The following is a 12,283-nucleotide window of genomic DNA, read 5'->3' as shown; positions in this document are numbered from 1 at the left end:
CAATCCATTGTAGTATCTTCTGTGTAAACATTTTGGGTATTCACTAATTTTCATTTTGGAGACATACAAGAGTACTTGGGGAGGCTATCTAATGGAGTGTTCCCTTTCTGCTTCCTCACTCATCCCAAACTCCAAAGAGAAATGTTCCAGGAAACATCCAAATAAAGGAGAGAAGGAGTAAGAAATGGAATTGATGTTTAAATATCAAGTCAAGTTTTCAACTGTCCACAAAATACACTCACCTATCCTTTAAGGCTCAGCAAAATCACCTTTCTGCAGCTTTTATCAGCATTCCTAAGCAGCACTAATGGCCCCCTTACTTGGTGCTCCAATAGCACTTCACACATACCTCTGTCATGGCATTCATTACCTTAAGTTATAGTTGAATCGTATCTGTCTCCAGAACCAGATATGAGCAGGTAGGTCATGGGGGTGGAAGGCGGAAAAGCAGCTTACCTGATGAGATGAGGCACACACTCGATGTTGGCTATTTTTGAGGTGAAAGGGGATGCCACAGATGCTTCCTGCTCTGACAGTGAGATACCGACGTGAGCCATTTTCAAAGCCTGGAACGATAAATTCATGTTACACTTATGACTCCTTAGGCAGGCTTTAACTCTTCAAACACCAAAAGACTATGCATCATATTATAGTTATAGCACTGTACCCTTCCAGTCCTAGGTTTCTGTTTATGCTGTTCATGCACCTAGAATACCCTCCCTCCCCTGATCCACAAAGTCACCAACTAAAGAGGCACCAACTAACGGTAATCCAGAGGTAGCAGGGTGGGATGTATGTGTATGTGTGTATGTGCATGTATGTGCACTGCCTGTGGGAGGTGTAGATGTGATAAGGAAATGGAAGAACTCGTTCCAAAAGGTTGTTAAAAAGATGACAGAATTTGAATAGCCATTGATTGGGGACCTTCACCCTCTCACTTCTTACACTTAGCAGGCCATCCTCATGAATGATGGGAAAGAGATCTAATCCCCGCCTTCCCCTAGTCTGCCTGATCCAGCCATCCAACTAACTGCTGAGATGCAGCATGGAGCAAACAGCATCTTCACCGGAGACAGCACAGACTCCTTCCAGCATATGTGTTGCCTCACAGAAATAAAGGCTAATTCCTTAACCCTCGAGACTAAAATCTCTCCAGAGCATACTCAAAGGACTCTGGTCAACAGGCAGGCCAGCATGCCTCTAATCCTACAAGAATTGTGTGGACATAAAAAGAGATTTTTTACATCCATAGTTATGTAGAACTATTATAATAGAAAGTAACTGGCACCATAGCTGGTACATACCAGATTCATGTTCGATAAATATCAGGACATTTCTTTCTATATCCTCTCTTCTCCTTTAATATTTTTTATCTCTATTATATAACTTATGACCATCTACTTTATGTTAGGGTTAGTTTTATGTGTGATTCTCTCCCCTATCAGACAAAAAACTCTTTAGAGACTATATCATTTGTAGCATTTGATTTCTTTGCTTTGTTCTAAATTCCACAAAATTAATGGAAATGGGTCCTCATTCTAGATTTGAAAGAATAGGCTAACAACTAGCTTTTTCTCATGAAGCAAAAGGCAGAATAATTCTTAAGGAATCTTTAATCATTAATATACATTTTCACAGAAATTTGGAAAAAAATATTTGAGGAAAGTAAAACAAATACTCAGATCTTAAATATCTATTAAGTGTTGGAAATACGAAGCAATCTTCCTTAATTCTTGTCCCATAAATTTGCTATCAAATTATTTCCTTATGTACGTAATCCTCAAGGTAGACTATTGTGTTTCCATCATATCTTTAAAACTCAAAATATAAAACATGCACTACCCTTCTATTGTGTATGAGAAATAATTTGCTGAGACTCATTTTATACATTTTTTGCTATGGTATAAAATAACCAAATAGTTGGGTCTAGGATTTTACTGAGGATAAGAGTTTTGGGTATAGCCAGCTTTTAAAAACTAACCAGAAAGAGAAAGTCTGGCAGGAACAAATATAATTTACACATAATTCAAAACTTTAATCATTAGTTTCAAACTCTTTCTTGACTACGACTGTACCAGCTGTGTGACCTTAGGCAAAAATAAACCAAAAAACAAAAATTCACTTCCCTGAGACTTCATTTCCTTATTGATAACATGAAAAATTTAAACCAGCTATTCCTGTAAAGTTCCTTTTGAGTGTGAACTGTGGAAGCCTAAGTAGCCTTTCCTTGTCTTTGTTGTTCAACGAATTGCCAGAAAATATCTGAAGTGACTCATCTCACTCTATGCCTCTCCACTTCCAACCCACACTCAGGTCAAGGTGGATATAAACAGCAAAATGATCAAGTGGAAGGATAAAGAGATAGACCCAGGGGACTGCAGGGTCCACAAGAGGGATGTTAGTGAGCTGCCTGCATTAGCAGAAGTCATTTCTACTCACCCCACAGTCATTAGCTCCATCTCCACACATGCCCACATAGTAACTGCAGGGGAAGGAATGAAAAAATAATAGCTTAACACCTTACTTGAGTAATTTCCATCATAACTGACTCACATGCAATGTGTGTGTGTGTGTGTGTCCCCTGAACACAGGTGGAATCAGGCTGAAGTAAAATGTCTTAAAGAGACATATTCCCAAAGAAAAAGGCATTTGCATTATTTAAATTGTTTTAATCAGTCACATCAAAATGGTAGTGATTCTGCCAAAGATGTTGGCAAAGACAGAGATCACACACTTCAAAAGAAATCCTGTTTGATTATATGCACCAAGGCCAAGCTCACAAGTATGCAGTCATGATTATAACACTTCCCACACAACCTAATGCAGCGATCATAACCTAATCCAGCTGGGTTTTTGTTGCTAACTGCCACTGAGAGTTTAGATTTCAGATACTGGGGTGAGAAACATTTGGGAAATAGTTTAACAGATATAACTAGAGAAATATACTCATATTCTTGATGCATCTCAGAGTGAAAGTGAGAAAACAGGCTTCCCATCTACATTAGTTTAGTATGTAAACACAATATAAATAGGAGAGTAAAAATTAAAGCTGCTGCCAAGAAAAGGAATTTCAGATGCAAGACACTGTCTTCTATTAATTATAAGTAAACTATACACAATAGGTATTGACTAATGATAATGCTATTTAAAATTCAGCTGTATTTTTCTAAAAATAGATAAAATTATAAAATCAATAAGGGGTCAAAAATTAAATTGTCTTAGAATTTTCTTATTTGTTGATACATAAGAAATGACCACTTTTATAGGTATAAATGGTCAAATATAAACAAGTTATGTAGTTCAAATTAATATTGGACTAGTGTAGATGAGAACATCATCTTGTAAACCCTCACATGTACATGTAATGACTACCCACAATGTTTAGCAAATGGCTTCCATTCTTCAGGCTTAAGGCACATATCTAGTCTCTAAATCACACCGGGAATATTAAATTTTCAAGTGTTTCCTGAATTCAGAAATGGAATTTGGACCTTACTCACATTGTTGATGACTAAAGCATGAAGAGAAAGATTGGGAAATTGAGAGAAGACAGTTCATTCTGAGATAGCATGTTTCTTCCTCAATTGATTTTTCCTTAGGGAAATATAGTTTATCAATATGAGACATTTTAGTTGGCAAAAATTCTCAGGCATTTGAAAAAGGTAAAATTAGTTTCTTCAGCCAATGTCATATAATGATGATGTGGATGAAATAGTCATTTTCGACAGTGGCTACTTATCCAGCCTCAGGCATTATGCGAATTAATAGGTAGATTTTGAAACTTCCCTATGAATGCTTGGATAACAAAAACAAAATAAAATAAAAGGAAATCTCCTGAGTTCACCTATTACCCATCAGCAATAATCTAAAGTTTCTCTACTGTATGTTTCTTTCCACTTTCTAGAATCTGTGGCTCAAAACTATAACATTCCCAGCAAAAGTAGGTAGATCTGGTCTCAAGAAGAACCATTTCACTCCAGTGTGACTTGGTCATCTGTATTTTTGAAGAAGGTAGGAAAGGACTTTCACTTTACTTTGGCCTCTATATCTAATCCTTGCCAGGGTCAGATGTGATGAAAATGCCATTCTACCTCTTGCTAAGAGGATCAGAAATTACCGACATGTCTTCTAATGCAGTGGTCCCCAACCTTTTTGACCAGGTACCATTTTCATGGAAGACAATTTTTCCATGGACATAGAAGTGGGGGGATGGTTTGGGGATGACTTAAGCAAATTAAATTTATTGTGCATTTTATTTCTATTATTATTATTATTTTTTTTTTTTTTTTGAGACAGAGTCTCACTTTGTTGCCCAGGCTAGAGTGAGTGCCGTGGCATCAGCCTAGCTCACAGCAACCTCAAACTCCTTGCTCAAGCAATCCTCTTGCCTCAGCCTCCCAAGTAGCTGGGACTACAGGCATTCGCCACCATGCCCGGCTAATTTTTTGTATATATTAGTTGGCCAATTAATTTCTTTCTATTTATAGTAGAGACGGGGTCTCGCTCTTGCTCAGGCTGGTTTCGAACTCCTGACCTCGAGCAATCCGCCCGCCTCGGCCTACCAGAGAGCTAGGATTACAGGCGTGAGCCACCATGCCCGGCCTCTATTATTATTATATTGTAATATATAATGAAATAATTATACAACTCACCATAGGTTGGGGACTCCTATTCTAATGGATCGACCTGTAATAATTCCAGGTGATAACTCACACATTTCCCCATCTTTCTGATTCTAAGATATAGAACCCATCCCACTATTTATTTTTTCTATATCCAAGCAGGGGATCTTCCTCAAATACATGCTTTATATGTCACAGAACAAATGCTTTTGGGGTAGGCAGTCTCTTAATGGCCCCCAGTGATCCCCACCTCCTGGTATTCATGCCCTTGTGTTATCCACTCTCTTGGGTGTGGGTAGGACCTAGGTCCTAATAAAGAGAAAACAGCAAAAGTGATGGGGTATCAGTTTTGAGATTAGGATATAAAAACAGTGAAATCCATCTCTCTCTCTCTCTCTCTCTCTCTCTCTCTCTCTCTCTCTCTTTCTTTCTCTCTCTCTCTCTCTCTGGTTCTTCTTGCTTGCTCATTCATATGTAAGTCACTGTCACAATGTGAGCTTCCCTATGAAATGGCCCATGTCACAAGGCACTGAGGGTGGCTACTGTCCACCAGCCCAGAAAAACTGAGGCTCCTAGTCCAACAGCTCACAAGGTACTGAATCCATCCAACAACACATGAGTGTGGCTGGTGGCAGATCCTTTCCCCATTCAAGTACTGAGATGACTACGGTCCTGGCCGACACCTGATTACAGTCTTTGTGAGAGACCTTGCGCCAGAAAACTCAGCTAAGCCACAGCTGGATTTCTGACTCACAGAAAGGTAAATAGTAAATAGGGTCATTCTGAGCCACTAAGGTGTTGGGTACTTTATTATGCACTAATAGGTAACAAATATGGTCCTCTATTTCATGCAATAACACCTACTTTAATTTCTGAAATTCTTCAACAAGGCTTGATTTCTGCCCAGGAGACATTCTTGCAAAAATGGTTCCGTTCACCAGAATCTAAAGAGAAAAACAACCATTGCAATAAAATTAGGAAGAGGAAAGCTTTTAAAATAAAAGCTGACTGTTTTGTGAATCAGCCTCTGATCATTTATTTTAATAATCGTTGAAAAATCATTCCTGAATACTGAGTTAATATAGAATGGGGTGGTATGTCATTAGACCAAATATCAGGAACAGAAATAAGGAGATTCAATGCTTTAATATTGAACTTTCACATTGAGTCCTCCATTATAACTATTACTTTTGTCCAGACCATTTTTCCAAGATGGGGGTGACCTCTAATTAATAGTAATACAGTAACTAAGAAGCAGCAGAGCATATGGAATGAGAATGCTTAAGGAAATAATAGTTCTTTCTATTAAACAGTCTCTATAATTGCAGCACAGGCAGAGGCAAGAGCAATAGACTGGGAGATGAAAAACAAAAGACTATTCTCAGCTGTGCCCTGACTCGCTGTGCAAACCTTAGACATGCTTTAACCTCTCTGAGTCTCAGCTTTCCCATCTCTACAATAAGAAACTGGACTAAGAGCTTTCTAGAAGCCTTTGGGGTCGAGATTCTATGGTCCTTAACTGGTAAAATGACAGAATGTTTAAGACACTGCTAACAGACGTTTGCTGCCCTCAGCTTGTGCTCCATTAATCTCCTCCACATTGACAACACGGCCCTGCACAGCACTATTTTTAAAATAGGACACACAGAGGACAAGATAACAAATGATTTTGAAAATAAACGATGGGGCCTGTATTTCCTCTTGCTGTAATTTAAGAATCCAGACAGGAAGGGGACTAGACCTTAGCCCGACATGAGTTGGTAGCTTTCAGAGAGAGGCTGATTCAAGAAACAGGCAGCATGTCTGGAACTATCTGGAGGTTCTTCGGGGTGTGGGGCTGGGGGGAATGAAGGAGGGAGGCTGAGATTGCAATGGCCACAGGGGCGAGAGACTGTATCAGAACTCAAGCTCTGAAAGGAAGGCTGTGTGTGTGCACAGGACTGGGCAGGTGTGGGAAGGGCTGGGATACTTCTGCAGGAGCAGCACCCCTTTGAGGTGTTTACTCTCTAACTCTGAGACAACCTTAGTGATCATCACTTTCATTACTCTCTTACCCCTGTTTGCCTCACTAATTTGAGGAGCAAAATAAAACGCTTCATTTGTCCAGTACTCACTTTTGGAAGCAAACTGTTGAAATGCTGAAATATGACTTGGTATGATTTCCCGCTCATTGCAAAATGGTAACAGCTCCCTCTTCTCCCATCAGGTACTGAGCTGTTTCCAATGTTAATGTAGGTCTCCTAAAATCAAAAAGGCATTATTTCTACATTGGCTCTTTTCTTTTCTTTTTTGTGACTTCTTTTGGAAATATATTTCTACATTGGCTCTTAAGGGACGTCTCTGCTTTCTTCTGTTTTATGGAAGGACGTGTATTCATGTTGCATAGCAGTGTAAGGATCAACAAAAACCTAATGTGTAATTTGCTCATGGAACTTTAACTCACAGGAAGAAAACACTCAAAATGTGTCCCCCTCCCCCAGTTATATAAACATATGGTACTTTGACAACATGGTACTCTGGATCCTGTCCTGGGAGACAATATGTGTGATGTCAGTCTACTGAAGCAATTTACCTGTTCCAAGGTCCCAATCAGTGAGTACAAGAAGGAACAGGAGCATTCTTCCCTCTACTTCCTTCTCCTCATGCAACTTTATATTTTCTAAGATTTCTTAACCATAATTTATTCAAGAATCATGCCCCAATTTCTCCACTGTAGTCAGACTCTTTCTTCAGAGTCTAACTCCTTTTAACACCTGACCTCTGACCTCTGTTGTGACTCTACTTCAACAGGTAATCCTTTCTCTCAGGTGCCCAGAACCTTTTCCACACCCTACATTCCATTGCACCAGCACTCCTCCTTTTCCAAAACCCTTTCCCTCCTATATTTCACCTGTCAAGGTATCCTTCCGGCTTGGTATACAATGAATGCCGTGCATTCATTATGTCAGTAGCTAATAATGGTTTTTCATACATTTCTCAGAGAACCTTACATTTGTGGAGAACCCTGAATTCAATAGTATAGGAGGTGAGAAAAGTGTATTTATTAGAGGAATTCATCTCAGGGAAAGTGTTGTATTTGGAAGAAAAAATTTTGCTATGCTGAATTGGGAGGCAAGATAACACGCCCCCCCATCCACTCCCAATTACAAAAACACCCAACAAAAGACATGTTTTAAAGTATCATACATGAGACAAGGGCAAGAATTCCTTTTGCTTATCCTAGGAAGGTGGGGAGAAAAGCATGGTGAGGGGAGCCAGAGAGGAGGAGGAAGGCCTGAGACGGTGATGCAGGCTGTCCCAGTGGTAAACAAACCTTCAGTAAAGGTATTAGACTCACGAGTGAGTAGTGTGAATGGACTGCTTGTTAAAATGAGCAAAGGACCTGAGTCCTTCATGCAGTGAAATTCAGGTAGCATGCATCGAAGCAAAAGCGAGTGGGTTCACAAGGAAATAAGCTGAAAGCATAGAGAGAACTGTCATCTTTCACAGATAGCCCCTGCAATTGGAGTTTGAGCCAAGTAAACCCACTTCTTCCCAGGGCAGGAGCAGGGCCACTTTGTAAACTGATACCATTTGTGTACTTCACAAAGACTTCTGACTGCACAAAGACTCACTCAATACTTTACAACCTGAAAAGCTGGTCAGCCTGGAAGAGAAAAGCATTTTTGTAATTCATCACCTGGAGGGCCATCTCTTTGAATTCACACAAAAGGATAGGTGCTACCTTTAGTAATGGAGTATGAGGCTATAGCCCATTCTCAACATATATGAAAGAGCTATTCTGTCACAAGTGCACAGGAAGCTTGCTGTCTAGGGAAGCCCAACACCTGCTAACTACATGTCATAGGCATAGTACAATCTAAATGCCCATGGATTTGTATGGAATTGAACAGACCTGACTCTGGCTTCCTGCTCACAACTTACCAACTTTTGTAGTGGGCAAGCTAGCTTCTCTGAGCCTCAGTTTTCACATTTCCAAAATTAATAGTTTGCCCAACTGCATAGGATTATTGTAAAGATCAAATGGAAAATATGGATATAAATCAGTAGTTCTCAGCTATGAATGCACATTGGAATCACTGGGAAAAGTGGCTGGTGCCTGCTCCCACCCCAGGGGTTCTGATTTAATTGGTACAGCCTGCAGCGGGAAGCTTAAAACTCTCCCAAGTGATTTTAATATGCAACTAGGGCTGAGAAGCAAAGCATAGTGGAAATGCTTTTTGAACTACAAAACTCTGGACAGATGTGAGGAATTATTAGTCTGATGACTTCGAGAGCCAAGAGAAGGCTGTGCGGTGCCAGGGCTGCATTCCATGAGCCCAGGCCCATGGAGGGGCCTTGTAACATTTGCTCACATTCCTCCCAGGTCCAGTCTCTTGGTTCTCTACCAGCCGCCAGGTCACAGAGGCAGGAGCAAACTCTTCTGGTTCATTGGCTTCCACAATGATCACTTGGCTGCCTTGAGGAATCATTTCGGAATTCTTTGCAACAGTAATGGCCGTTTGAAGGTTGTCACCTAGAAGACAAAGAAACTTTACTTGCTTTATGTACAAACCTCTTTTCAGCAGCCAGAATTGAACTCTCGCTCCTCTGCTTTGCTGACACTCTTTGGGAGCATTTATTGCTTTCTGCCTTATTTTATAGTGATTTATTTTCCCCTCCACCCAAGACTGGCTGCCAATAGTGGGCAAGAACTATGGTTCCGTCTCCCTCCCATGATATTTAGCATCATGTCCTGTCCATTTTGTATTTCCAAAACATTTGTGAATGAATAAACAAATGTTTAAGCACTTGTGACTAATGCTCAGGAGACAGACAGCTCTTAGTGGTAAACACAGTATGATCCCAATCTGATAGCATAAAACCATTCTTGGGATCTGGATTCCAGTTAAGCAGAGGAGAGAACACTTAGGGCCAGGCCATGCTTGGGTTTGATGGTCATACACCAGCTTGCCCCTACTGCCTGGAGGACTGTCAACCAGAGCCTCACATCCTCTGCACAGAGGTCCCATTGGGTTGCCTGATGAGAGTATAGCCATTCTTGTGTTGAAACATTCACTGTGAGCACTGCACAGATCCTGGGTGAGAGAAGTAGGCCTTAGACAAAGAGAATGAAATATGGTCCTGTTGTGGCAATGTGTACAGCTAGTGTTACGGCTCTTGTTATAGCTCTTATTCGTTTGACGGGGAAAGAACACGAGTCGGAGAGCAGCCTTTATTCTTCTACAGCAGGCTCAGCACACCTGGTGTTACAGCTCTCTTCGAGTCTTCCGATCTTCTCCCCTTCTGCCCTTCTGCCCCTGCTTTTATACCCTTGGTAGGGCTCAAGAAGCATGCAATCAACTACAAGCTTTAACATCCAATCAGCAATAAGCTTTAACATCCAATCAACAACAAGCTTTAACATCCAATCAAACACACTGGGATTCAAAAATTACCCAATCAGGATCATGCAAGCAGCGTGGCTGGAAACAGGCCTCAGCACGCGGGCCTGGCGGCATCTGGCAAGAAGGGTCCTGGCGGCATGCTGGGTCCCCCGCAGCTCTGTGCCACGGGAGGCCCGGCCCCAACAGCGTGCCCTCCAACTGGTCACACGCAGCACTGGCCCGCTGAGATGCAGAGCGACTGGGAGGCGGCAAGGGGCCGCATTCCGGCACCCGCCATTTTCTGTATCAGTCCCTGCCTCCAAATCTCCTGGTCCTGCTGGGGGAACTACACCTATTCTCAAGTAAATAGACTACAGGGTAAGAAACTCGACAGCAGAACATTTTTCTTTCTGCCTCAGTCATGTGAATTCACTCACTCACGTGTCTTTCTCTGATGCCTGGGCTACAATGAGCTTTTCAGGCCTTTAGAAACAAACACGTACCTGTAATCATCACAGTCCTGATGCGGGCCTCACTCAGTTCCTTCAAGACTGGTTTGGTTTCCTTTTTCAGGCGATTCTCCATTATGAGTAGTCCCAGAAATGTGAGATCTGACTCCACTTCCTCTCTTTGGAGTCAGGAGAAAAATCAATATTAAATCCTATCTATGTAGTCTCAACAGTTGGATTTCTTCTTCTTAGAAGTCTGAGTTTTAGTATAATACAGTCGCATGTTTAAAACATCAAAAAGAACCTGAGAGCTTATGATGAAAACCAATAGTCTATGTCTCCCCATCACCTCACCCTTCTCCCCAGAGGCAACCACTTCTAAATCTTTTAGCTGCTTTTTCCAGTTATCAACTCCGTTTTTTTTTAAAAAAATATGTTTATCTTCCAACTCTTTTGTTAGTTTTTAAATATTATGTTAATCATATATTTTTTTTAATTTCCAAGAGCTTTCTCTCTCTTTTTTGACTTTGCAATAATAACTCCAATTTATTTGATATTTATGGTGTCAGTCAGCCAAGGCTCTGAAGAGTTCTCAGAATTTGAAGTTGGAGGCTTAGGGTCTCACTGGGTTACATTAGTTAGATAGGACCTCTCCTCCTAAATGGACTAAATCTTGGGTGGCTTTTGAAAAGTAAATTTGTAGGCCAAAGGCTGTTTCTTGATCTTTCATTGTTCATTTTTCTGTGCAGAGTGGGATTAAGAATGCAGGGAAAGAAAGGGGGAGGACAGACCTAAGGATCCAACTTCTCTGCATACTGTCGGTTAATCCTTCTGTGTTCAGCCTTGAGTCTCACTTCCACCTTCCATATAATACCTGACTTATCTGAGTCTCAGCCTCTCTGGGGCTCTACAGAGAAAACGGCTTACCTATTGCCACTTCTCTCTCTAGCTACGGAGTAGGTTATGGCTTCCTCTGTCCTCCTGATTCAGCTACCATTCCTCCACCAAGTTTACGTCTAACAGAACTGTGTCAAACTCTCTGATCTGCACCTATCACTTCCAAAGTTTCCTTTGATATTGTTTCTTTAATAACATGTTAGTGGGATCGGGGAGGGAGACGAAGTAAACATGTGGTCAGTAAGCCTTGTTTAAAAGAAAGATCACAGTTGGAGTTCCTGATGAGAAATGTAATTGAAACTTGGATCGCAACACAATGGAGTAACTGCTCTCCAGAATACAGTACAAATGGCTCCATCATTTGTTCAAAAGTTCATTTACTAAATAACTACTTTGTTTTAGCTCTTGTATTAGGCACTTGATAAATATACAGATAATCAGATATGAATCCTGCCTTAGTGATTTCAAAAAATATTACAAAATAAAATTTATCTTAATATGGAATTCATTAAAGGCTCTTCACATCATTTAACTTCATTACTTTCTATTATAAATTGGATTGATATTTTCTCATTAACTAAAACCAAAAGGAAGATCTGAAAATCTTCTCACCAATTTATTCTAATTTTCTTGTTAGTTTCATAAAGCATTTTATTTTATTTTTAACAGCTTTATTGAAGTGTAATTGTATATATTAATGTATATAACTGTGAACTGTATATATTAATGTATATAATTTGATGTACTTGAACAATATACATAAACCTCTGAAACCATCGCCATAATCAAGGAAATAAATATATCCAACAGCTCCAAAAGTTTCTTCCTGCTCCTGTTTTCTTGTTTTGTTTTGTATGTGAGGGGATGGCATTGGTGGTAGGAACACTTCTCTAGACCTTATTTATATTGCATAACTGAAAGTTTGTATCCATTAAACAACAACTTCCTA

General features: G+C 40.3%; 1 protein-coding gene across 1 annotated transcript in view; it reads right to left on the bottom strand.

The window, feature by feature from the left end:
* The window catches only part of ATP13A5 (ATPase 13A5), a 107,526-nt gene that overhangs the window by 28,737 nt on the left and 66,506 nt on the right, over positions 1–12,283 (bottom strand). The window contains exons 18-23 of the mRNA XM_012780243.2: positions 10,492–10,616; positions 8,978–9,138; positions 6,737–6,862; positions 5,487–5,566; positions 2,440–2,482; positions 457–566 (exon numbers count right to left, since the gene is read on the bottom strand). Of these exons, the coding sequence (XP_012635697.2) occupies positions 457–566; positions 2,440–2,482; positions 5,487–5,566; positions 6,737–6,862; positions 8,978–9,138; positions 10,492–10,616 (645 nt within the window). The remainder of the gene's footprint in view (positions 1–456; positions 567–2,439; positions 2,483–5,486; positions 5,567–6,736; positions 6,863–8,977; positions 9,139–10,491; positions 10,617–12,283) is intronic.

Source organism: Microcebus murinus, chromosome 1 (genome assembly GCF_040939455.1).
Source record: "Microcebus murinus isolate Inina chromosome 1, M.murinus_Inina_mat1.0, whole genome shotgun sequence".
Taxonomy (NCBI): Eukaryota; Metazoa; Chordata; class Mammalia; order Primates; family Cheirogaleidae; genus Microcebus; species Microcebus murinus.
The sequence above is the reverse complement of the archived record's forward strand: the minus strand, read 5'-3'. Positions and strand labels throughout refer to the sequence as shown.